Source organism: Hypomesus nipponensis, chromosome 17 (genome assembly GCF_054491055.1).
Source record: "Hypomesus nipponensis isolate SF chromosome 17, ASM5449105v1, whole genome shotgun sequence".
NCBI classification, from domain to species: Eukaryota; Metazoa; Chordata; class Actinopteri; order Osmeriformes; family Osmeridae; genus Hypomesus; species Hypomesus nipponensis.
In genome coordinates this window covers 7,578,825-7,606,000 of record NC_140377.1, presented here as the reverse complement: position 1 = coordinate 7,606,000, position 27,176 = coordinate 7,578,825, and the positions used below count along the sequence as shown (strand labels likewise).

The window sequence follows — 27,176 nt, the reverse complement described above, 5'->3', positions numbered from 1 at the left end:
TCATTGGCGACAGAAATGTCCTCACATTCCAGCAGATCGCGACACCCGACACCCGAGTCAAAGAACAGACGGACCAGGTGGGATTATAAAAAATGTAGAGTTTAATATATATATATTTATTTCTGACATTCTGATAAGGATTGCGGTAGGCTTCACAGTACACACTGTGTTCCACTTGATATGCTAAGCAGAGGAGGAGGGGGTGGGAGTGGTGGGCTTGCCAAGCGGCAGGTGTACAGTACACTGAAAGCAGAAGAGAAGTAGCACCCTCTTTAGGACCAAAGTCACATCAGCGTCCATTGTTTTTACATACCGTACTGTATAACACATTGCATTAGGTTTCCCTTGAGTTGCTCATGACTATCCCTAATAAGACGGTGATCAACACGAATCATGGATTATCAAAAGTCTATCTAAGTGCATGCATGACATTGTCACATTTCCAAACCCACCCAAACAAAATGTAAACAAATTGAGCCTTGTTTTAGATCTACACAGCCTTGTTGGTAGGGCGTGTGGAATTGTAGTTGACATATTTAAGTTTCTGTTTTCAAAATGGTATGGGTATTTTTGAGAACTGGGGTTGTATATGATTCGGGTCTGTATGGCTGAAAATGAATGTGTCTCCTAAGAATCCTTCATCGTAATGTGCATGTGAACATGTTCCAAACTTCCTCCGAATGAAATGAATGTCGTCATATTCTTATGGAAAAAAGAGATTCACTTTCATGTTTATCTCAGCAGCTTGTAGTAAAAATGTTGAACAGCTGATGAATGCATGCTTATGGGTGAAAGTGAATAAAGTTACGATTCACAAATGCATTTGCACTCCTCGATATCAACACTTGCTTAGAAACCCCTGTCCATGTCCATAAGTTATACGAGCACTCATTCATATTGCCAGTAGGGGGAGCTGACTCCCATATTGGGATGACCAACATCATGCGTTCTCAACGGTTCCTATACGGTTTACCTTGTTTGATATTTGGGCGAGTCACATTCAATCAACACACCGGGACACCCCTGCTTCCTTCGAAACAAAGGTGTGAATCAAGCACAGAAAATAAAATCCTCTAATACACACAATATTTGCTAGTAGCTTAAAAAACATCAACAAACATTTTGAGGGCACTTGCAATTGTCTCCATATAATCACTACAGTTATCAACATCAAATCAATCACCAAAATCTTCATTAACACACTGAGGCATACTATATACTATTTGGAGAGTGGTTGTTCTAGAAATGTCCCTGAAATAAACACAAAGAAACAAGAGAAACCTTGTGATTGCTATGGAATAGAAATGATGGCTCTTTCTGTGTGGAGGGGTAAGAAAGGTTTAACTAGAATTTGGAACTTAGGATAAAAAGTAAACAGCTTAATTGCACTTTGATTTGTTTGATAAAGTCCTTTGACAGTTTGGGTGCATTTAGAAAAATTTCATAGCGGCATCTGTTCTCTGCAGCAGAATGAAGAAAATAGACAGTCTTTATCAACTATACCAGCTGTTGAAGCTTGGCTCAATCTCTAAAGATCTCTCTAGAGGGACATGCAGTTTGTTTAAAACTCCCAGAGGAATTTCATTTCAAACATTTGGTTTTCTGAGCACAACCATTACTGTTTGTGTCAATAAAGTTTCTTGTCAGTAACTCTTAAAGACTTAAATTCAAAACTCATCAAACGTAACTACAAAAACTTTATTTAAGTACAATTATCTTTCTTCCTTCATATTGCTGCAGCATATTTAATGTCCGTTATAGCAGTGAAACTTGAGTGTGAGACTGACAATTGTGTGCAGGGACAAAAATAACATCACATCTTTTATCATTTAATTTTCTACACATGATAAATATAAGCACAAATATTAATATTATGTATCGATAAGATTTGCCTTTACATTTGCGTTCCTTCGCAGATTTATATACATAAATATATGTACAATCTTTGTATTTACACTAGCCAGTCCGAGGTTTCTGAGAATGAAGCACTTGAACAAGGTCAGAGGTCAGGAGAGAGAATCTTATGAACCTGCAGGCAGTATGGTCAGTGTGGAACCTGGTGGAAAGATTCAAACATTTCTCAAAGAATAGTCTATCTGGCAGGACCATAGATGTTACTCACAATCTCCTCTATTAAGATGCACACTGAACCTTGAATTCAGGGATTTCTTATCAGATTGCTAAATCATTGGCCAGTCTTAAAGACCTAATTTGCTGTGCATCTTTGTCTAAAGAGATAGCTGCAATACAGTATGAATGAATGGACGAACGTATTACATCCTATTCGAAAGACATTCTCATACTGTGCTGGTGAAAAATATGTGCGTGACCTTTTAACCCTGTTCAAATAAACAACAAAGTGACAAGCTATAACGAGCCAAATGGTAGGAACCTTTTGCTTACTGTTTGTAACCTGACATCTGTGAGCTCTGAATGTTTGAGAGAAGCCAATCAGAAGAGCTGGGTGGATTGTGGGAGGTTTCAGTGCAATGACTAGGGCTTATACACATCATTAAGCATGCCCCCATCTGACCCAAGTTCCACAGTGTGCCGAAGACTAGGATACCCTGTAAAAATGGACCACTCTCTCTAAGCCAGAAGACAGTCGGGCTGTATGTATTTCCCTTCTAGGTCAGCCGTATAGTGTGAGAACCTTCTGTGTATTGTCCTTTGATTGCATTCCCTAATAAGGCATAAAACAAGAACAAAAAGAAGGAAACCAATGACACCGAAACATATGCAGAATCCAAAGAACATAATAGATAACAAAGCAAAAGCAAATACTTAACTTGGCATAATATTCCTCTATATGTCCAGTCTTCCCTCCAAAGGCAACTGTTCCTCCTCTATGGCATTTTGGTGCGCTCGCACTGAAGTCACATTGACGTACTATTAGCTATTTTGAAGAATGTGTTTTCCTTGCAGCCTTAGCAGATGTGAGGGAGGGTGGAGTCCTGCTTTCAGGTGGGCATTGATGAGGCGTCCCCACGTCCTGGGGACATGGGCCTGTGGTTCCCAGGGGAGCTGCTGGGTGACAGTATGGGCAGCTGCTAGGGATGGCAGCCAGGTGAGCTGGGGGGGCAGAGGGTCATAGGTCATAGGGTGGTGCTCTGGCCATCCTCCTCTGGCCCAGTTTCCCCCTCTGGAGTGTCTGCCACTGCCAGGGACCTCCTGCAGGGGGCCCCGCTGAACTCATCGATGAGGCTGTCCAGATTGACATTGAAGGAGGGGATTTCATAATTGAAGATATCTAATGGTAAGCATGGAGGTAGAGGTGGGGGGGGGGGGGGTGATTGAAATGGCGGTGGTGGTGATCATGAACATGGGAAGGAAGATTGGGTGTTTAGGAACATGGATGTGATGTGAAAGAAAGAGAGCAGAGATCAAAGTCAGTTGTTTGAGTTTGAACCCAAGGTGCCAGGCAGATGTTATGTTGCTGTTTGAGGGAAGCAGCAGATTAAGCGCGGTTATCCCTGACACATTCTACACAGGGATGTTGTCATATGTTGTCACTAAGAATACATCTCAGTCAGAGGACCACGAGACGGCTTCAAGTGTGTCACAGTTCTGGAGAAGTGCCTGAAACAACGAACTGCTACTTCCTTTTGTTCGGTTGAGTTCAACGACGGTACTTGACTTGACTGCACACACAATGACACAGTACACGTTTACGACAATGACCAGACTATTTACCACAGAGGCAACAAGATGTGCGTGGAACTCTGTGACAAATGGCACCGGGACACCGAGGTGAGGTTGACACTGCACAGTGTGGATCTAGCTCATGGGTAGGGGACATACTTGTTCTGTCATTGAGTCCGCGTGACAAATGGCGGCACCCGGACAGCACAAAGAAGTGGAGAATGATGACTACCCCTGTGTCAGAATGAGATGGAGCGGCGCAGTGTTGTCAGGGGCGGCAGAGCGATGGGCCTGAAAGGGGGCGAGGTTACCTGTGCCACCCCCCCCCCCCCCTCACTCTGGTAGAACAGGGGGGGGAATGAGTGGATGTTTGTTGGCATTGGGCCAGGACCGGGGTGAGGTGGGGGGGGGGGGTTAACGATGGAGGAGCACCTTTTGAAAGCGACGGCGTCTGCAATGTGAGCTCAGTGTGGTGGTGCTCTGGGAAGTCCTTAAGCCATGCACGCTGATGTACAGTGATACCATGCAGAGACTACGGTCAACTGAAGTCGTGGAGTAGCAAAAGGAAGACAGAGAGAGAGGGATTGAGAGGGGTGAGAGAGAGAGAGAGAGAGAGAGAGAGAGAGAGAGAGAGAGAGAGAGAGAGAGAGAGAGAGAGAGAGAGAGAGGGAAAGAGAGGGAGATCGAAAAAAAGAAGAGATACAGAGAAAGAGAGAAAGAAAGAGTAGACCAAGACAGATAGTAAGAGTGAGAGAGAGACACATTGAGAGAGATAATAAGAGAGCGAAAGAGGAAGACAGAGAGAGCATGAGGGAAAGAGAGAGAGAGATAAAGAGAGAGAGAGGGCTAGAAGTACACATGTTTGAAGCGGGCTGCAGGAGACCCCAGAGGCAGCCACGGCACCGGAGCCAGGCGGGTGAGATGAAGCGTTGCACTGGCGGTCTCGCTTACCCTAAAAGTCCCCCTCACACTTAGCCCACACTGAATGCCTGGCCTCACACAGCTGCGAGGTGCACAATAGCAGCAGGGGGAACAAGAGAGTCATAAATACAACAAGAGTGACAGAAGGACTGGCATTGACAGAGCACACCTCATATTATCACATCACAGACAGGGGTTAGGGTACGGTATGTCTGGCTTAACCTGAACCTTTTTCTGCACCCCCCCCTGAGAAACACAGGAGGGTCCCGGAGCGCGTGTGCGTCTGACCTACCTCGGGCCACAATGAGAGACTGAATAACACAGATAAACAGAGAGCACGTGATGACATCTAAATGGGGGCACTGTCATACAAGCGGGACACGCTATGCTTCTCTGATGTTTCCTGACATTACCCAGAAAAACATCGTCACATAACACGAGCGACGAACACGTGTGGAGCTTTCGCTTCTACGCTTCGTCCTCAGGCGTTTGGAGCCCCTACAAAGGGGCGACCGATTCGTCGGAGAGACATTCTCACAGAGCGGACTGCCGGCGCCTCGGCGAACCGCGCTCGACATCGTCTACAGGAACATTGGAAAGAGAGGCGTGTCGTGGGGGGGGTCGTGCTACACTCGTCCTGCGTCCCCGTTGGACAGGGCCACAGCCAGTCTGAGAGAGGGCCTCGGCAGGGCCACCTGTGGGGGGGGTGTCGCCGCGGGCTGGTGTTTACCTGTGGACATGCTCTCCCCGGGGGACAGTCCGTCCAGGAGGCCCTGCTCCAGGGGCTGGGGGCCCGGGGGCCCAGAGAGGCCTGGGGGGGCGCCGGGCGGCTGAGGAGGGGGCAGGCTGGGCCTCTGCCTGGGCTTGGGGGCGGGCCGCGACTTGGTGAGCGTCCCGGTCAGAGGGGGCGGGGAGGACAGGGAGTGGGGGGCCCCGCAGAGGGGGGTCTGCCCGGGGGAGGACGCCAGCGCTTGCCCCGGGGGGCAGGCCAGTCCGTACGGGGAGGGGGTGCTGGGAGGAGTAGGGGACAGGCTGACCGGCGACGGCTGACCTGTGGACTGGTCTGACATCCCACACGACTGGCCGTAGGGAACCTTGGGCGGGACAGGAGCCAGCTTCTTTGAGCCTGTAGGTAGACGACACAGAAGCACCACTCTCATGCACACGTCAGACTCACATGGCTCATTTCTGGTCATTGGAAGTACTGAACACGAGGCCACCTTTTTACTGACCTTGGCGCAGCGTGTGCGGGCTGTGCTCTGTGGAGTGGGGCGACTGGCTGCAGCTTTGCTGCCCACCCGCAGGGGGCACCGTTGGGCCCGCCACCTGCACAGCCTTGTGACCAATCACAGGCGAGAGCTCTTTACTTTTCAGTGTACTGAAAGAGAAGAACACGTGTTACTGCTCGCGCTGGGTCTGCCATGCACTGAAATAGAAAAACGTTTTGAGGGCCGCTATCGGCATCACAATCATCATCATCATCATCATCATCATCATCATCATCATCATCATCATCATCATCATCATCATCATCATCACTATTATCACCAGCCACCATCACCATCATCTTCCTCACTGAATATCATTGTCATCCTCCTCGTCATCATCCTAATCAGCAGTGGTAACTTTCAAAACAAAACACTTTGCACTCCGTGGCCACAGTGGACCTACTGCATACTCAAATACTCTGCATACTCTGCATACTCTCAAAGTCTGATCGCTAGCTGCCTCTCCCTCTCCGTGGTGTGTCCAGCTGCAGTAGTGCTCCTGGCTGCAACCTCCAATCTACCTACACTGCTCCTCCTCAAGGCTTTGGGTGACCAGAGCTAGAAGCCCAGAGCTAGAAGCCCAGAGCTAGAAGCCCAGAGCTGGAAGCCCAGAGCTAGAAGCCCAGAGCTAGAAGCCCAGAGCTTGAAGTCCAGAGCTGGAAGCCCAGAGCTGGAAGCCCAGAGCTGGAAGCCCAGAGCTGGAAGCCCAGAGCTACAAGCCCAGAGCTGGAAGCCCAGAGCTTGAAGCCCAGAGCTTGAAGCCCAGAGCTACAAGCCCAGAGCTACAAGCCCAGAGCTGGAAGTCCAGAGCTGGAAGCCCAGAGCTGGAAGCCCAGAGCTGGAAGCCCAGAGCTGGAAGCCCAGAGCTGGAAGCCCAGAGCTACAAGCCCAGAGCTGGAAGCCCAGAGCTTGAAGCCCAGAGCTACAAGCCCAGAGCTACAAGCCCAGAGCTGGAAGCCCAGAGCTGGAAGCTCCAGGGGACAAGGGGGTCTTGATGAGGGACCATGGAGGGAGATGGGGGAAGGGTGTCATCAGGCAGGCTGGTTCTGAGACACTGACACACAATTGGTCTCATGGCTCATGCTGTCCTGTCCTGTCATTTACCCCTGCCACTGAAGACTCACGATCCACACACTGGACAACAACTCCACAGGCGCAGTCTGGCGGGCAGTCCGGCGGTCGCTGAGAAGTGGCTAGAAACGAGAGCCACGTCTGAATGTGTGTAGGTGTTTGTGTGCACGTTTGGCCACACAGTACACGGTGTAAGGATGACTCACACGCTGAGCTGTAGGAGGAGCGCTTCCGTACACAGCTGAAGGAGGGCACGGATTTAGAATCCATGCCCAGGGCTTCACCAACAAATGTTTCCTACTCTACGCATTTCATATCCATCCTCTTAAGTTCTGAGTTGAAGACTTGTGTCCACTAAGATCAATACCACCTATCCTACCCCCCCAAACAAACAAAAAAACAAATTAATGATGCCCGTCAACCACCATATGGGGCGCTCATCATATGTTTTTAGTCTACTCTACACCAGGCTCTGCACTCTGAAAGCCAGTAACATCCTCAGTTGCTAGGCAACCCCCATGAGAGGTCTCCCCCCGGCAACGCGAATGTTACAGAATCTGAGACGTCGGACTTGAAAGGACAGCCAAAAGAAAACAGGAGCCAGTGCAGCTAAAGGGGAGCAAAGGGGCCCGACCCGGTCTCTGTGCCCAGGCGGCTGCCTCGGTGCCTCCGGCCCTCACGGCCCTCACGGTGGTGTGTGGTAGTTACCTAGTCAGTCTGGGTCCTCTCTCTCGGGCACAGGGACAGGCAGCCCACGGCGGGGGCGCGGACGAGGGGAGGCTAGGGGGGTTGCCAAGGGACAGGTCGTGGCGCGTCAGCACCAGGGGGGTTTTGATGTAGAGGGGAGAGGCGGTGGGGTCGGGCGGGGGGCCATGCGACACGTCGCCCGGCGGACCGTGCTTGGGGAAGTGCAGGCAGCTGGGCTTGGGGTTCGAGTTGATGTCGAGCGAGGAGGAGGAGGAGGAGGAGGAGGAGGAGGGAGGCGGGAGGGGGGGGGGTGAAGCCGGACCAGCGCAGGGGGGGAGGGGGGGAGCCGGGGGGCTGGGACTCGGGACCCGGGGCCACGGGACGAGCGCAGGGCGGGGGTTTGGGGTAGAAGTGGTGAGGAGCGGGGTGGCACGAGGAGGTTGGGTAAGGAGGGGGCGGCCGGTCCTCCCCCGGGGGAGGGTAGACATGAGAGGAGTCCGGCCGATTGGGCGAGACGTCGTCTGAGCTGTAGATATTAAAAGAATAAACAGCACAAAAAAAAGAAATAGCTCTAGTTGGTCATTGAACAGGGAGACGGATTGGTGCGATAGTGGGCAAACGTTTTAGGATTACTGTGGTGTGAGATTGTTAGTTTGCCTATCCCGAGCAAAAAAATTAAGAAATAAAAGAGAAGCAATTTTTTTTTTTTTTTTTTTGCGGAAAGGGCGGGTAGTGGCTACCAAGCTTAGCACACAATCAGCTTTGTGAGGGGGAAAAAAAAACCAAGCACAAAAAATAGCGGAACAAAGGAAAACCATCCAGATTCCCAAAGGAACAAGACAACATACACTAACGTTCACTCCCTCTGTGTTCAGCTTGTGTCTGCACACTGCATGGAGCTGTCATGAGCCGTCCATCAGCCCAGCCTATAGCAGGACCGGAGCTGAACAACATGACTAAGCAGAAACCTCCCTTAACCCCTTTACTATGTAGGATACTGCTACGTACATACAGAGTTTGGTTTGGTTACAGTTGCCCCTGTCAGCCCAGGCCAGTGTGAAACAGATACAAAACCCTTTCATTGGCTGAAAGAGCCACAGAACAGGAGAAGAAGCCAGTCAAGTGAGAAGCGTTCGCTCAAACAGTTTTTGCAACACAGGCGGAGCCGCGATGAGGTGATTATTTTTGCGTGTCAATCTTGATTGAACTATCAATACTTAAAATGGTCAAAAAGTGGGTTGGTGTCAACAGAAAGAGAAAGGCCGTACAGCCAAAGCAGAAAAGCCACAGCACAGTCATGGGATATTTCTTATAATATGCAACATTGGATGTCAACATGCTCAAAGGGAATTGGTATGAAGCTAAGTGCCCAAAACAAAAAGCTCCCAGAGATTCCAAAATTCCATTGTTGACTAATAAAACATATACAGTCCCCCTCTCAAAACGAAAGCGGTTGAAAACTCCCCCTTTAGAAATGACCTTCGAGTGACATCCACCAAACAATAGAAACGAGGCTGGGGTGAGGGGGCCAAAGTGAAAAGTGACAACGGGAGGACCATGTCAGAGAGAGAAATGTCAGGGGAGGAAAGAGAGGGAGAGAGAGTGCAACAAACCAAAGCACGCGGTGGAAGAAGAAGAAAAAAAAGGTGAAAAGTGAGACGGCATCAACCGACCCCGAAGCCAGGGTCAAAGTCACTCGCCGTCGATGAGGATGATGATGACGATGACGGGGATGGGGGAAGCGATAAGGAGGACGGGGGAGGGGGGGGGGGTCGGGTCTCCCTCTGGCGGTGACTCACCCAGCCCTGTCCCCGGGCGGAGGGGTGGGGGAGGGCGAGGTGACCAGCTCTCCCGGCTGCTCAGGGATGAGGTTGTCAGCCGAGCCCGGGCCCTGCAGGCCTGGAGGGGTCGACGACGTCTTCCGCACCAGCGTGGCCGAGCCCTTACGGGACACCCAGTTGGTGTCCATCACTCGCACGCCCATACTGGGGATACACACACACACCCAGGTAACTCAGACGTGAGTTCACGTGAGAGAGTTGACAAAAGAAAAGGAGAGAGGGATCTGGAGGGAGGAACAGACGGCCATACAATACCTCTGGATCTTCCTAATGCTGCATGGAGGAGGCAGAGAGACAGGACGGAGTGAGAGAAGCTGACCACACATCGCTGCGGCCACATTTAACAATCCCAGGCTTGAGGGCCCACCGAGGGCTACCTGCTTGTGCGTGTGTTTGTGTGTGTGATGCAGGCATGAGATCCATAGTGACAGGGAGGGGAGGAGGGGGTGTTGCAGAGGTGAGGATCCGCCAGGACAAATGAGCAGCCTGCACTCTCCTAAGGAGGGGCAATTAGTGGGCTTGTTTGTTCTCATTACGTCAGCTTGGGGTGCACATATACACATACACACACGCGCGCACACGCACACACACGCACAGGCAATAGCCATAACTTTCCCCTTGAGAACAATGGGCTGTCTCTCACAGGCCACGATTACACAAGTGCTCATTAGTCCAAATGGATAACTACCATCTACCGCATCGGTCTTTCACAGAGAGAGCTGTTGCATGAGGTGAGAACAAGGGGCGGGTTAGAAGCTCTGCAGCCCCTTCTGCGTGCCTCCTTTTCAGATCACGATTTTCGTCCAGGCGACTGAGGGAAGATGAGACAGCCAGGCTGAGCTGAGCCAAATGAGCTGAGTGCATGTGTGTGTGCGCATCTATGTGTGTGTGTGTGTGTGTGTGTGTGTATGTGTGTGTGTGAGAAAGAGTGCGAACGTGGGTGTTTTCTCACAAGGGTCTGTGGGAGGAATATCTCCTGATCACGACAAGCAACCAACACCGCTCCATCACAGCCCTGTTACCATAGAGACCATGCCCGTCTATTCAAATGAGCAGCGTTGGCATTCCGAGGATAGCTGCCTCCCCGGAGTAACCAATCACGGCGGGGGGAAGTGGACGGGAGAGTGATTGAGAGGAGCAATATCTACTTTTGAACTCTCCACTGTTGTGACTCCCAAGTTACACCATTAACGTGGGCATGCCCAAACATCACGCTGTTGTGTCTTTTGCCGTGTTCCTCGAGGTTTATGGTTACATTTTCAAACCAGCGGGCGAGCGAGTAGGTGTAAAGCAGAGGAACGGAGAGAGGGTAGCAGAGAGCGCCCTGGAGGGAAACAGGGCGCTAGCCTGCGCTTAGCTGCCTACCCGTCCTTCTTGTAAAACTCCAGCATCATGTTGTCAGTGGCGACGCTGAGTGGGCGTCGGCTCTGGTCGTGCTGCTGCTTGCGCTCCGATTGGTCCATGTCGGGCGAGGGCATGGAGCTGTAGTTGGAGTTGTGGTTGGTGTGGATGGGGCTGCCGTAGCTGCCCGTCAGGTTAAACTCAATCTCTGTGGGAGGAAGACAAACACACATTCCATCGACACTTTCCTCTGCCATCACGACAGCGCATTGTGTTTTTCTGTGTGTGTGTGTGTGTGTTTATACGTGTTTGTGTGTGTGTGTTTGCTCACCTCCAGGGAAGAACCAGTCAGCATGCTGGATAATGGGCTCAATGATACCCACAATCTGAAGGGACACGGTGGTCATCATCTCGGTCATGTTCCTGGGGAGAGTCAACGGTCGCTAGTCAGAGGCTAACATCCTAGCGCTAACCACAGAAGTCCCACGCAGCAGCTCATTTCAATGGTGGGAAACATGCTCGATGCTAAGACGCGATGGTACATACGCCTCAGAGTGAGTCCACAGCAGGTTGGGCCCCAGAACGATAGCAATGTTACCAGGAGTCATCTTGTTCGAATCCTGGTAATCGGTTAGCTTCGATAGGAACTTGATCAAATATCTGATTCGAAAATGGAAGACAAACGTCAAACGACACACAGAACAGCCTTGCACTGACTCAGAATCCATTCTTCAGCCGTACGGAAAAGCCACACAAGCCCTACCCCTGCAGGTCTCTGTTGGGTATCAATATTTCAGTGAGAGTTGCCAAAGGCGCTCTAACCCAGATAGGAAGTTCAAGGCACACACATTAAAAACATGCACAACCAACACACCACCCACACCAGAGAGCGTTTTAGTCACATGTAAACATCTTCAAGTGGACCTACAAGACTGTGTGTGTATGGTGCGCAGAAGTGGGTGTACTTTTCGAATGAGAGTGGTGTTTAAAGCTCTCTATTTGACGTTGAGAACAGCATGTGACATACAGTTTAATTATTTAGGGCAGGACAGGGTAAAATACACAGAGATGTGTCTCAACTGTCTTTGTGTTCTGTCCTCAGACAAAGATATTAGCAGATATTTTAGGTGTGTGCACTGTCGTGTGCTTTGAGGGTTCTAAGATGGTACCGCCAAAAACACACCGGTCTTTATCCCAGTGATGAATAGCATCTACAACAAGTCCAATCTGAGAATGAGTCTCTTGGACAATGTCGAGTACCATGCCTCTCAATGTGAAGTCCATAAAGGAGCAGCTGCATTGTCACCGAGGTTTTGAATGCCTCACCCACGACAACTGGAAGCGTACGACGTGAATGTGACCTGTCCTCGACGAGGCCGGTGTGACGAACCTGAAGTTGTTTAAATTGTCGGTTGGTAGTTTCTCACAGGCTCCCAGCAACGCTTGTAATCTCTTGTCCATATCCTGAACACTGGAAGGGACAGAGTCAGGTTCTATCGGGGTCCGCAATTGTAACACTGACAGACTATTCGCGGAGCCCTTTGTCACGTTTCATCCAACTCCTTGACAAAGCATGTCTATGGTAAGAGGTTGTGGTTATTTAGGGAATGACCACTCACTTCGAGGCCTGGATCCACTCCTCGTAAAGTTCACTGGCCATCAGAGGCTCTGGGAGCTCCCGGAGGTATGACTTCAGAGCCCCTATGGAAGGAGGGAGAGAGAGGGATGAAGAGAGCGATAGAGAGAGAGAGAGAAGTTGGAGAAACAAGATAGGGTGGAGGGAGAGAGAGTAGAGAGAGACAGAGAGAGAGGGGAGGGAGAGAGAAAGTGTGTGAGAGAGAGAGAGTGAGAGAGAGAGAGACAGAGAGAGAGACAGAGCGAGTATGTCATTTAGGCCTAAAGGGAGGTGTGGTTTTCTCTATCCAGAACACGGATGAAAACCTTCCTCTGATGAGGAATACTAAACATTCTCTCAGCCTGTGGTTACTCAAGACTGATGGTGGGCAGCAACGTTATGAGAGAGCCTTCAGGAAAAAAATATGTAGGGCAAAACTCTACTAGGTCACTTGACAAATGGCATGCCAGTCGCAACCATGCTGAGCTGGTCTGTACTAGCTCATGTGGTAAAGATATCACAGAATGGCAACGTGGGAAAAGGAACCTGCCAGAACAGGAAGAATCGGCTTGATTATGTTGACAAAACAAAACTGTTTTCTATTTTCGAGTTGTTTCTATGGCGGAGCAGGGCTACACAGGGAAAACAAGAGTCTTGTGGGTCGTCGCCACGGAAACAGGCACGGGGAGAGGCGCGTGGGCGGGGTTCACCTGCGATGGCGTGGGGGTCGGCCGAGTACTCCTGCACGTCCATGACGCCGCAGTCGAGCGAGGCCTTCAGCTTCTTCAGCTTGGACGCCGACGGAGCCACCCTGAACAGTCCCTGCGCGCACCACAAAACAGGGAGGGGAGAGGATGTGACGTCACCTGGGCTTCGACCGGGCAGAGCCGGCTGGTGCTCGGCCCGCGGCGACAGTCGACGCGCGGGCGGAGCGAGAGACTGACCTCTTCCTGCATGCCGCACTCCAGCAGCATGGTGACGCAGGCCTCTATGGGGAAGGCGATCTCTCTTCCACTGAGGTTCAGGTGCTCCTCCAGAGCTTTGCCATAGGACGGCTTCTCCACCCACGCCTCTGTAGCAGCGCACAGCAGTTTGAGTCACACAACACACACACAACAAACACGTGCACATTCACACGCACGTATACACCTACACGCGCACACGGCGCACGCATCAACGTGACTCACCCTGGTGGGCCTTGATCTGGGGGAGGACACTCTGAAGGATCTCTAGAGACTTCCTGTGGTACTCTGCCTGTATCTCTATCAGCTGTGGAGGGACAAAGCCCGGTCAGTTCTATGTGACTGCTGATACAATCGGGGTGTCCGATTTGTGACGCATACTTACCGTCTGAAAGTAGTTTGCATAGTCTATTTCTTTGGCCACAAAATTGTACATGTCTGCTGACAGCTGATCCTAGGGGGGAACGAACGTCAAAGCAAAAACAAGACCTCAGAAATCTTATCTCGTTATCTCATCACCCAGAAATGTCCTCGATACGGCTGTGAAACCATTATTCAATTAAATCCTGTTTGCTTTATGTCTGTTCCTTCCTGGTGCTTAGAAACCGTCAGAGTGGACTCTGCGCACTGGATCTATGACTCACCCTGCAGATCTCCATCCGATTGGCCGCCTCCTCCATTTCTTCACGGAGCGCGTCGACCTTGGCCCCGCCCGGTTGCAGGTTGCTAGGGTTACTGGAGGACTTGGAGGACTGGTGGAATCTATGGCGTAGTCACGACAGAGAGGCGGCAGAGTTTGTGAGGCTTAACGGCCACAGATCTGGGAGGCCAGGGTGGGTGGTAAGAACATTGTAGAAACTCTGCCAACCCATGATTTAACCTATCCAGCCCTTCCTGATCTGAGGACAGGAGAAAGGGCCGCACACCGCCCACATTACTCACCTTGTCCTGGCGGAGTCCATGTCTAAGACTAGCTTAGCTAGATGCTTTCTCTGTTTCTGGATATTAGGGATGTCCACCTTGGAATAACCATAACAGGAGATGAATGTAAGACTGAAATATTGACTGTATACCAATCATTTGACCACAAGTTCATGAGAGAGAGATTTGATTTATGCAAATACATTTATACATTTAATTTTTTTTTTGATTTAATTGATTTGTTTGTCCGTGTGGCATTGACAGTTAATGTGTTTAACATCGGTGGTGAGCGTCTGTGTGTTCACCTCAGCCAGCACATAGAGAGGCTCCACAACATCTCTCTCGATCTGGAACTCAAACTGGATCAGCTCCTGGGCCAGCTTCTCCTCCGTCTCCCCGCACAACGTCAGCATCTTCCTGGGATGGGGACACAGCCAATCACAACGTCAGCTGGGGCCCGGGGACAACCAATGAGAACGCTTCCGAACAAAGGACGAGGTCAGCGAGCGAAAAAAAAGACAAACTTTCAACCAATGAAACGGATAAAAAGGAAAAAAGGCTTGTGTGTGTGGTGCAATTCTATAAAAAGGACTCACCCAAGCAGGGAGTCGTCCCCTAACGCAGAGGCTCCTTCCACCATACATTGTGCTAGGATGGTAAGTGGTAGCTTCTTCTACGAGAAAACAGAGCATTTAGCGAAATCCAATCACATCCGTCCCGTTACGTTATGAAACCGTTCCATAATACCAGCTTGCAGCATCTGAACGCGTGACAACAGTAGAGAAGGGGGCACATTGCTGCAGTGCTGCCGAATGGGACGGCTGTTGGAGAGGCCCCTACCGACGGAGACTTGACGGATCTCTTCTCCACATCTGCTCCCTGTTGACCCTGCAGGCAGGCGGTGAGCTTCTTGTGGGTGCTGTGGGTCACCTGTTTGACTAGGTCCAGACGTTTCTCCACCTATTTCGGGGAACAAACACACCGGAATCATGAAAAAAGGTCCACCGGGAATAAAAAAAAGAAAAATTGCCGCCACAAATGTTGGCCCACACACACTCTCTCCTAGTTATCGCACCTAAGCACAGCTACAGTATTCACACCTCTAATGTCATATCACGAACACCTCTCAATCCGCGTGCGCTCTAAAAAGGACAATTTCACAGGCACCCATGTGACGGAGAACGGAACATCTGACATACGTACGAGCTGTGACAGTTAAGCATGGCAACAAACACTTTTGTACTCTTAACTTACCTGCAAAAGATCGTCGCTTAGGACCTCTGTTTTCTCTGCCCTGGAAGGATAAAAAGAGTGTATGAGGTCAGGATGGAGTGGTCGAACAGGGTTCAAATGACTGAAGAAGAGAACAATGAACAAAACCCGCAAAGGAATCAGCAAACGAGTGCGACACGCAGTGACAGTATCTTATGAGTATCTTTAATTCGAGTTGGAGTCGAGCCAAGTCATTTGCACTTTCAACTGGCACAAATCCAACACAAATATCTTCCTTCGGCACCTTTTTAGATAAACACAACGCCTCACAACGCCAAAAGAGTGACTCCCTAGTCCCCAAAATCCATGCAACCCCCCCCGCCCTCACTGACCCCTCTGGACCTCCCTGACAACATTTCACAACAAGCGCGCCCTCTGAAGCCCTTGGCCTCTGCTACATCCTCTCACTCCTGCTGATGCTGAATGACTTCATCATTTCTAAGGGGGGCCATGACGATATCTAGAACTGCTCTCAGCCTCACTGGGCCGTCCTCCAGATCAAATCCTGTGAAGCCAATATACCGTAGAGGATAGCGCCGGTCCCATAGGCCAGACAGGGAATGCACAGGCGGTCTGTGGGTTCAATAACATGATTTGCACGGTTTGCAATGAGCTCAGGCTGACATATATGCATTACTGGAACTGTGTCTCATTGGTGAGGTGGGCTGTCGGGGTTTCATAACAGCATATCCGCAGCTACAAACAGCCTTTGCCAAACACTCACCGTCTGAACCCTCTCATCCAGATGCATGGAAGACCTCTCCCATTCAGACTGAGAGGTTTGCGAATCTGTACCCTCAAACTGAAAAGGTACTTAGAGACTGTCGTGGAGTCAGAACAGGTTGCAATAATGAGTAACTAGGTGGATGACAGGCCAGCGTCACGTAACCACCACTGGCTGCTAGGTAATCTGGCTTTCATTTGCGTGAAACAGAGACCGACCACACCTTGAGCAGGCTCCAACGGCGAAAATGATCATATCATGACCTCAGATGACACGAGTGGGCAGCGTTTCTGTGTGTGTGTGTGTGTGTGTGACAGTGTGTCGGCACATTTCCCTAAAAGCCCCGAGGCCATGACTGCCTCATGTTTCAAGTCGATAAATAAAATAATAAGTGCGGCAATCAGCATGCTGTCGAGAGCGGATTCTTAGCGAGGGGGGACACTGGAATGTGCCACGAGCTCACGTAGACCAACACACGGGAGGACGAGTGTGGCCAGTGCTGAACAGGGTCTCGAGACGTCTCTGAGGGGCTCTCACGCTGGGGCTCTGCTCCCCCCCGGCCGGAGCGCTGGAGCCCGGCCAGGGGTGAGCCAATGGCGTTGGGTTTACGTAAGCATGAGCAGTCGCCCATCAAGGCCCCGATGAAATGAATCAGTTGGACTAGCGAATGGACTGTTATGATGTAACAGAGCACACCACTGGGTGCCATAATGGAACCATGGCGTGTAAAACAAGGAATTTCAGCTGAGCCCGATAGTAACGCTGTAGCTGGAATGGCAGCCTCGACATTTGCATTTGATGTGAATGGGCGGCCACGCCGACTGCACATTGCATGTTCGACTCTTAAAACGTACATAGTAACCAACCATGAACAGTTAACGTGAGCCATGTATTTCAGTCATTACTTTCAGGGCAGAAGTTGTGACTTGCTATGAGTCAATAAACCTAACAAGTAGACTCGTAGACTCCTCCCCCAGCGCCCCCCACCCCCACCCCCCTCCCTCACCACCACCCCTCCGCCCCCCTTCGGCACCCTCCACCAGCCAGCCTCTCTCCTCACTTCCCCTCCCTGTCTGCACAGCTACTTCCAGGTATTGTGCCCCAACCAGACCCAGGCCATCAGCAGCCAAATCAGCATAATAGCCATTATGTGTCATTGATTTAAGAACAAAATGAGACTTTATCTCTGTGCTGAACACGAGAATGGGCCTACGCAGCCAACTGTTTTTGTCCTATTATTTGACCAGAAGCCCAAAATACATGGAAAACATCAAGCAATTGTTCCTATCCCCTTGTTAGATTCTTTTCAGGAGCCTAAAATCCACCACTCACTTAAGAGTGAGTGGACACAGAACTATGTCTTTAATATGATCATATATTCTGTCCCATGCATTGTTAGAAAAAGATACATTGCATATAGGTACTGGAAAATATGAGCAGATAACTGATTAATCCCCCCCCTGACTTTCTTCATGCATGTTCTAATATTGCATACGTTAGAAGCGGAAGAAATGGCTTTAATAATGGCAGTGATTAATAACTCCAGTTCCAGGGCCAAGATGTGAACGTAGAGCCATGGGAACTGGGTCATTCCATGTTCGAATCAATCTAATCAGAACCAGCCTGTTGGAAAACGACTCAGTGTGCTCTGCTCGGGGAGCGCTGGAGGGAAAGGAACGGAGCGAGTGCGCAGGACAAAGATACAGTGTGAAAGGCAGCCAGATAGAAAGAGAGCGAGCCGAACCGTCGTGGTACGTTGTCGGGGAGCGTGATTGCATACGATGGCAAACACAGCGGGGAACGGAAATAATCCCACACCACCACAGGTTTCCAAACATAGCCAACCTCCAGTCTTCTTCGCATGTCCCACCCCCCCTTCCCCTCCCCCCCTTCCCCCCTTCCCCTCCTTGCAGAACGGGATTGCGGAGGCCGGGGTGTGACAAACGTTCCAAGCACCGCGTGTCACCTGGAGGCGTGCTGAGCAGCTGGCGGGCTTGTCTGCCAGCCTCCTGGCCTACGATTGGCCAGCCTGGCCTACGATTGTCCCCCCCCACGGGGGACCTTGCCAGCTGAGGGACTCCGGCAGGAGGGGGGCACAGCTCTGCCGCACAGATGGGGACAGCAGCAGCGGAGATGCTAACAGCGGGGGGGGGGGATGGATGGACTCACTGGAGGAGCCTCTGTGTCGTGGCCTCTGGTGAGGCGGACCAACGAGGCAGAAGGGCCGCTGCGTATGTCGTCTGCGGTGCCAGGAAGGAGGATCTGTGTGTGCGTGCGTGCGTGTGTGCGTGCGTGCGTCTGTGAAAGAGAAAGATGGATTGGAGTGGAGAGAGTGAGGGAGGGAGGGAAAGATAGAGGGTGGCCTAGTATTAACAGTGCACAAGACCCAGCTCACGGAGAAAGCTGCAGCAGGAAGTCTCGCTCCTGTTATTAGCTAGTGAGGACTCTAACCCAGTGGATGACATCAAAAGCTAGCCTTTCCAGTGACCACCACCTTTCATGAGGTCATTCCCACCAAAACATCAAAGCCCAGCCCAGATCTGTTCAGAGACAGTCAGACATCCAGCTCTTTGAGCTTGTTTGTTTTCACAAAGAGGAATTTCCTCTTTGGATATCAGTGTCTGACTTAATGGGCCTATCAAGGCTAGCGCTGAAATAAGAATAACATAGCAAGGCTGAAAAACAGGAAGTTATAGAACTGCTTCCTCCGCTTGATTCGGATGCACAGTCGGGGATATGTAGTCTCTGAGTGGGACTCAGTATCAGTAGGCGTGTGTGTGGATAGAGGACTGAGAGGAAGGTAAACAGGGGGGTTAGTGTTTGCAGTCATGTGGGCGCAGTGCTCAGTGAGATGGCATAAGACCTTGGGAAAACTGCACCAACCATCTGTCACTTCTCAGGCAGGCATTCCTCTACCTGGGTTTTCTGATGATTCAATGCAGACACACACACACACACACAAACACACACCAAAACAGGCATGGAAACCAAAACGTATACTTTGCCCACCTGAACTGCTTGCCTCGGACAATTCCACACTTCAAATTAGCAGAGCTTCAGCAGTGTTCAAAGCGTGTCCGATACAAACAGAGACGCTGGGGCAAAGTGAATGACTTTAGACGACATGACAGAAATCGCAGGGCTTCGACAACTCCCTCTCTGAATCTCAGCGGGGTGAGTGACATCGACCCGATACGGATAAAGAACTTGGACCGTTTTAGTCCACGGTCTGAAGGAAACCACGTTGAGAGGAGGTCGACCTGGGAAGGTTTTTCGACTCGGACTCGGTGGTTGTGGCCGACGACTGCTCCTGGCCGCCCTTGGGGGAAGGATAGGACGGGAAAAAGCAGAGAAAGAATTGCTCCCATGGGCGCCCCAACACGTGTGCGTGTTCTGGTGTTCGCCACTCCCCGCACGCCTTGATATCTTGTCAGATGGCTGAGCGGTGAGGAAATTGGGCTAGTAATCTGAAGGTTGCCAGTTCAATTCCCGGCCGTGCCCAATGACGTTGTGTCCTTGGGCAAGGCACTTCACCCTACTTGCCTCGGGGGGAATGTCCCTGTACTTCCTGTAAGTCGCACTGGATAAGAGCGACTTACAGGAAATGACTAAATGTAAATTTTGGGCTGCACAAATACAGCCAGCCTAGTGTGCGGGCCTCCTGCACAGTGCATGGCTTCTGAAAACATGAATAATTCATGTGCAGATCATCAAAATGTGACTGGTACGGCCTCCCCGGTCGTGAGTGCCCGTGCCAACGCTCTGATCTCGAGATCCTTCCCGCTCAGAGGAAGGCCTTTGTTGGGAGGTCCCTCTGAGCCAGGACCCAGCAGTCCTGCCCCCGCTGCCCACGAGCCTACCCAGCGGACCTGGGCCTCGCCGGGCCTCGCTAGCTGCTCTGACGGGGGAGGGTAGTGGAGCAGAACGGTAGCAGGGAGCCGCGGAGGGACGGGCAGAAGGCCTGCAGTGCTGGCGTACGACCGACGGGCAGCCACACGGAGGTTTTCATGCAAGCGAACTCTCCCTGACTACCACGTCAAGGACACATTGTGCGTTCGTTTTTTTTTTTTTTTTTTCATGCCCTGAAAATCCAAGACCCTAATGGTTTCTCCCAAATGATGAGTGCGAGGGGAGGGTCCGCACTGGGAGAGGCTGCTGAAACAGAGGAACTCACTCACTGTAGTTGTCCAGTAAACTAGGTCACAGCTCTGTTAAGTATGCAAGAATAACTGTGTTAAGCGCACACACACATACACACACACTACATATACACACACACACACATACATACAGACACACATCCGGAGAGAGCCTGCAGCTAATTGACCCAGCATTTACGGTTTGGGGAAGACAAGCAGGAGTTTGTTTGAATAACTTTATTCATTATGAATAAACTCAACAAAATGCACTAACTACACTATCATGTCTGTCTGCATATCTGTGAGCAAATGTCAATATCTGCTATCAGAAGACATGCACCTTAAAATTGTCATCAGATCTTTTTTTCTCACACATTTTGCTCAATCATTAATTATGATTTAACAATAACTGTGTTGCTGATAGGTGAAACCTCAAATGGAAATGAGATGGATATGAATACTCAAAACAATTTTACTGTTACCAGGCAACCAAAGAAGGGGACATGAATCAATTTAGATTAGTGCGAATCTAGGGAAGGGTAGGCACCCTACCCTTACAGTGAAATCTAAATCTTATCTTATCTGGTGAATTGGAAATAAACAAAGCAAGAGTCCTTTGGGAAGTGAATACTTTTGCACTTCTGTTTTGTTTCCATGCCAAATGATGTTGTGTCCTTGGGCAAGGCACTTCACCCTACTTGCCTCGGGGGGAATGTCCCTGTACTTACTGTAAGTCGCTCTGGATAAGAGCGTCTGCTAAATGACTACATGTAAAACTACAGGGGTTTCAAACAACACTCTCACATACTTAGTTCGCTCGTCTACCTGACAGAGTCAGAGCTGAGCTATTGTCTATCGAAACGCTTACATTCATAGTCACATGCATGCTTGTCACCATGCTACTTATGGTTGTAGAAATGGCTGCCTGCACCAGTCACTGACTGGGGGCCTGATCCATGACATGCAGCTCAGCAAGGCCCCGAGGTCACTTCCTGTACGAGCTGAGATCATGAGGAACAGACCGGGTAACCTCCCTAGCAACGCCGACGACACACCACAGCCAACCAAGGCAGCCGCGATAGACAGACCCACTTAAAAAAAAGGAGGAAAATGAAAACAAAAGCGCCAAGACTCGGACCCTGTCCGTCTTTCCGTCACATTTGCTTTTTCACCGTGTCATTTCCTCTCAAACACACCCTTTCGATTGGCGCTGACTTCACGGTACATGTGCGGGTCCTACTTGACTTGTGGGACTTTCAGTTAACAAAACTCAGTCCCACAGAAGGGGAGCCGTACTCTCCCATTACATCACACTTCCTTTGATGGTCAAAACGCCCCATTCACAAAGTCTCGAACAAAGTCGAACAAACCCCCTTGTGCTGGCCTCTAGTTAGTTCGAGTTTCACTGGAGTGACATGGTGGGGTTCTGGGAAGGCTTTCTGCACCACAGCACTGTGATACTGGGAGTGAAATGGCTGAAACACTTCAGTAACATCGGTGGTCGTTTCATGTTGTCAAACTACGAAACGTCAAAACATTGTGTGACATCATAACGCTATGGAAAACATCTGTGTGGGCGACTATTAGCTTATTATGTAGTTGTTAAGAAAAAGCATTGGGCTCATCCTTTTAAAATAAACATATAAGATGCTGTATAAAGCAAATCTTGTATCGATGTAAAAGTCTGTCTGTAGGGGTTTGAAGGTATACATTCTTCTGGCTCCATCAACACAATGTTGTATTTCAGAGTTAAAGCAATGAGCCAGTATGAGGACTACATCCAGGACGATTGGTACTCCAGAGATCTCGATACTGCTGCCCTTGCCCGCTGACATTGAGAGAGGGAAAGCACACCACAACAACTCTGGAGGTCCATGGTCTTCAGTATCGCAGCTGTCTCTCCCAGAACACATCGTTGTCACAGTGAACATGGCAGGAACTGATAACCACCCGCACACACAGGGAAAGCTATGCACTGGCTAAGCTACCTTCGTGCAACATTGGCGGAACCCTGTACAGGTTTTGCTGAATTGAAATCAAAGAATCCAAAATCTCTTTGTTGTAGCTAAACAAAGCCAGTGGATGGATGCAAGCATGATAAGGATCCTTATTAACCCGAACCCCCACACAACCACCCCCAATCGATCCACATTCAGAAAAAACAAACACACACCACACTCAAAGTCCCATATCTACACCCCCTCATCTCCTTCTGTCTCTCCTTCTCCTCCCCTGTAATACCAGCCTGTGTTGGGTTTGTCCCTGTGGAAGCCTGCCTGTTGTCAGCGAGTCGTCATGAGAGGCTAGCCAGCCTGCCAACTCAGCTGTAACACATTCCACCCTGAAAATGCGTCAGAGCGGAGCGAGAGAGGGGTGTGGAGCGAAAGAGAGAGAGAGCTGGGGAGACCACCACTTCTCTGCCAGTCTGCAAATGGCTGCTATTCACTCATAATTACATATCGTAGCTGAGTGACGATGGAATTGACTGGTGGGGAGGGAAGGAATTGATTTCTCACACAATCACCACTATTATTTCCAAATGGGCTGTTGTAGATTGGTGCAGTGTGTTACAGAGAGGGGGCTAAGGTGACCCTACGCAGGAAAACCAATTATTCACAGCTTACAATCATCGCGCAAGAGCTGATAACAATCCATGAACAAATACCGTATACTACTTTTGCACAATGGCAACGTAATAGATACTTTATAGGACATCTTATTTCCAAGCAGTGAAGCAGCCCTCTGTGCAGAACTGACTTATTTGAGTGAGCGTGGGTGCTGTGCCATCTTTTAAAAGATTGCCCTAGACCCAGATAAGGCCTGGAGATGGGGAACAGAGAAATGGGTCACGAGTGAAGAAGAGTGGTGCTGAACTCAATTCATCTTTCCCCACGGCTTTTCATCCAGTGTATCTGTCAAAGTGTGTGAAAACAAATGAGATTAGCGCTGCTTCGTTTTTTCGTTAATAGCTCTTTATGAAATATGAACCCGATGCCATCCTGTAGTGGAGCTGCAGTGTCCTTTGGGCGCTCCCAGTTTGCTTTAGCGTCGACCAGTAGGGCTTGTTCCCCTCAACCTACACAATATGCATGGCTGCACAGTCTCCAAAGGAGCCACTGCAGAGCTGAGCTCGGATTGGTCCAGACAGCGGCCATGTGACCTGCAGCTCCCCAGCGCCTGTCTCAAGGAGAGAACCGGGGAGATGCTGACACAGCACACCTGCCCTACCCCCTCCCTCCCTCCCTTCTACCCACCTCCCCCTCCTCTACGGCCCACTCTCCCCTGGCCATTAACACACTACAGACCATCACTGCATAGGGGAGGTGCCATCATGGAAGAGATAACACTGGCTATAACAATTACCTCGTGGAACAGAGTGGTGGTCTCTCTGACCCATCCATTTACTCCATGAAGCCACTGACAAGATCTTATTCCCCTTCCGCAAAATACATCGAGTTCAGCAGAGAGCTCGAGTCGGATATCCGGGTCTTGGGATTCCCAGGGGGCAACGCAGCCGAGCGTCAAGAGGGTCAAAAGATCAAACGCACCGAAATACTTCCTACCTAACACCTCGTTTGGCTAGCGGCAAATGCTCTCTTCGATTAGCACGAGAGCTTGAGTTGTATCATCTGTGAAATGGAAGATTTGAGCATGGATGGTACGCTAGTTCCGCACACCATGCATGGGAAACAACAGCGAAGGATGAGCCGTCAACCGCCGCTTAGACGTGAAGCATACAGTGTGTTTTACAGTTTACAGATACTGTCACGTCACCCAGATATGACAGTCGAATTGAAGCTCAACAGGAAATGCTGATACACATCCTACGACATTCAGTTGTGTGAAGTGTATCCAGTGTTGTCTGTGGACGCGTACAGCATGCATTAAAAGCATGACAATGTTCTCTGGGGCATAGAAGAATGTGTGGTGACTCGTTGGGTTTGCGAGGAGCGAGAGAAAGAGAGCGAGGACACGCAGTCGTAACATGTCAGGCGTCCTTGTTGTGTAAATGCGTTGGTTACGACGCCTCATTAATCAACATGCATGCACGGCACGCGTTTGGCCGGCTTCCTCTGCTGATGCTGCAGTCTCCTTGTGAATAACACACACACACACAGTCACATTCACTCACACACACGTACACACACACACGCATAGGCAAATGAACACACACACACGCACACTGTACATACTGTAAGGAATGACCAGGAAGGTACGAGGACATCCGTCATACACACACACACACACACACACACAAATAAACACACACAAAAGCTTAATCTTTGGAACGTGGTCTTTATTCTCTTGTGGATAAACAGGCGTACCCTCCTGAAGGGACACAGCCACCCTTCCTGGTGAAGCAGACACAGTCCACTACAACCACACCCAGTCCCTTTCCACACCACCTCCCTCCACCAAAACATGAATGGGGAGGCCAATAGGTTCTATAAATAAACAGGAAGACCACCGCAAACAGGCGGGAACAATGTGACCTTTAAAATGCACACACAGAAATACACACGCGCCAGCTTGCATATACCGTGCAAATACACACAGATACCCCGTCCCACACACACACACACACACACACACAGACACACACACACACAAACACTGTGGGAGACTCTCATTTTGATTGGAGATTAAGAGTGTAATTGGCGGTTTGAGTTTCATGACGAAGCAACCAACTCATGGAAAATGCATACCTGACTGTCACTAGTTTGGATTAGACCTGCAGGTGAACACACAGAAGCAGGGTGACTCAGCTCTAGAACGGGGCGCTGTGCCGTTTTCAAGTAGTTACACTGATCATATGGTGAGCAGTACGGTCCCTGCTTTCAAATCAGCTTCACTGGTTTATTTCTCCTTTTAGTCCCTCGAAAGCAGATTGAAATGCTCATGACTGGCCTGGCCCTAACTATTCTTAATTAGCAGGGACTATCTGTTTAGGATATATTTTGCTGGTCTTTGGGGTGGTGATATCCAGCCCAGTATCTATTTACCTGCAAGCTTCCCTTCCTCCCTCCCCCTTCATGCCTGCCTGCCAGCCTGATGTCTGCCTACCTCCTTACCTGTTTGCTGCCTGCCTGTCTCCCTCCTTGCCTGCCTGCCTGCTGGCCTGAAGAATAGCACAGTGTGTGAACATCATACAATACAGGCTACACACACTCACACACGCAGAAAATCGGCACCCATCGACACACACACGCCCAGGCACCTACACTCACACTGCTATACTCATCCATCCACCTACATCCGCGTTCCCGCCCACACAGGCGCTAAATAATTCACGCACACACACACACACACAAAAAGAGCACGGATAGAACACCCAGCTGATTGACACCTCCCAGATGCTGCCCAAACACCGGCAGCAAAGCTTGAAAGCAAACACTGACTGGGGGGGGGGGGTCCATCTCCCCTTTTCTGCAAGCTCACAGCACAGGAGCTAATGACCCAACACCATGTCTTAATCTCCCAGAATGGAGCAGCATGGAGCAGAGAGCACCTTCTGGCCTTGAGGGAGGATGCCTTCTGCATGACAAGATGCTTTCCCTGTCAGGTGGGGAAAAAAACCAGGGCGAGATAGGGCGGGGGCCGAGTGATACACACATTCCAGCAGAGCTAAAGGTCAGAAACAACATATTCCTGCTGTAGATGTGAGAGCAGGTCGTATAGGCCTACATTAGTGCGATATAAGTAGGTGAGACTCGTGTTAATAACATTCATGTGTACTACGTGTGACACAGGAAATAAGGGTGAATATGTAAAATCGTCTGGCTTTTCGTTATTTAGTTAGATAAATAGAATTAGATCACAGAGAACATTGACAGTATGATATGAGGACTGAGGCGTCTAGGGAATGCGTAAGGTATTAGAGACCTGCAAGGGTGTAGGTTGGCCAATGTGGATGAGTCGATTCAGGTAGATTTCAATTACTAAATGCAGAAATATTATTTGCATTTACCCATGTCTATATATCAGTTATGTTGCACCCAGCGAGATGATGTTCTTTTCTTACTACAGCTAAAATTACCTACTGCGTAATGAAAACATTGCGCTTTTTCAATTTTCATCTCACGTCGCAGACTGCATCCGTCTGCATCAGCACATAAGCTATTAGGACGGTTGGTAGCCTAATAGGTTAAGATAACAATCACCAGGATGGCCTATTTAAATTGGGACATGCGTTTTCACCTGTGCTTATTGAATGATATTACCTTAGGGTGCATAGGGTATTTTTCTAGCTAGTATTCTGTCGGGCTGATTATCCGGGCATTGCGCTTGAAGGCTACCTATGCGGTAATCCAAAAGCGTTAGGCAAAACTAAACACAAGGATTGGCTATTATCTTAAATCAATCCTTTTCAAACGCTTAGCAAATGCGGGGATTATATTCATATGATCATTTAGATTCTAAACATATTTGCTTGGTCATGTTTCAGATACTTAGCAGATTTGCAAGATCTTTCCATCTGTCTACACTCTCACACTCACTTGCAAAACACCAGGATAATAGACACACAGCCGGTTTCGCTTACCTGCCCACCGTTTGGTTAGCGAGCTGTCGCATTCGATTGAATTGCTTCTTCATCTTGTATTTTCTGCATTAACACCTACACCAAAAAAGACTCCACATTTTTTCTTGACATAACGGCTCGTGCAACGCAGCGGCACAAGTTAAAATCCACACCGTCACATTTTCCTTTTATCATCGCAAATGTCAACACCTTTAAATGTTTAAAATTATAAATGTTCACTGCGTTTTACCA

At 49.8% G+C, this 27,176-nt stretch overlaps 1 protein-coding gene across 1 annotated transcript; it reads right to left on the bottom strand.

Annotated features, from left to right (window-relative positions):
* Positions 1–127: 127 nt before the first annotated feature.
* arhgap44a (Rho GTPase activating protein 44a) lies at positions 128–27,176 on the bottom strand. The gene is given in 23 exon segments (XM_084678566.1): positions 128–3,250; positions 5,294–5,689; positions 5,796–5,941; positions 7,611–7,897; positions 7,899–8,115; positions 9,389–9,574; positions 9,686–9,703; positions 10,796–10,979; positions 11,103–11,194; positions 11,318–11,431; positions 12,162–12,242; positions 12,391–12,472; positions 13,097–13,208; positions 13,331–13,458; positions 13,574–13,655; positions 13,734–13,802; positions 13,993–14,110; positions 14,291–14,367; positions 14,575–14,686; positions 14,866–14,942; positions 15,110–15,229; positions 15,524–15,563; positions 26,946–27,176. Coding segments are annotated over 23 exon segments (2,946 nt in total). The 5' UTR covers positions 26,999–27,176; the 3' UTR covers positions 128–3,095.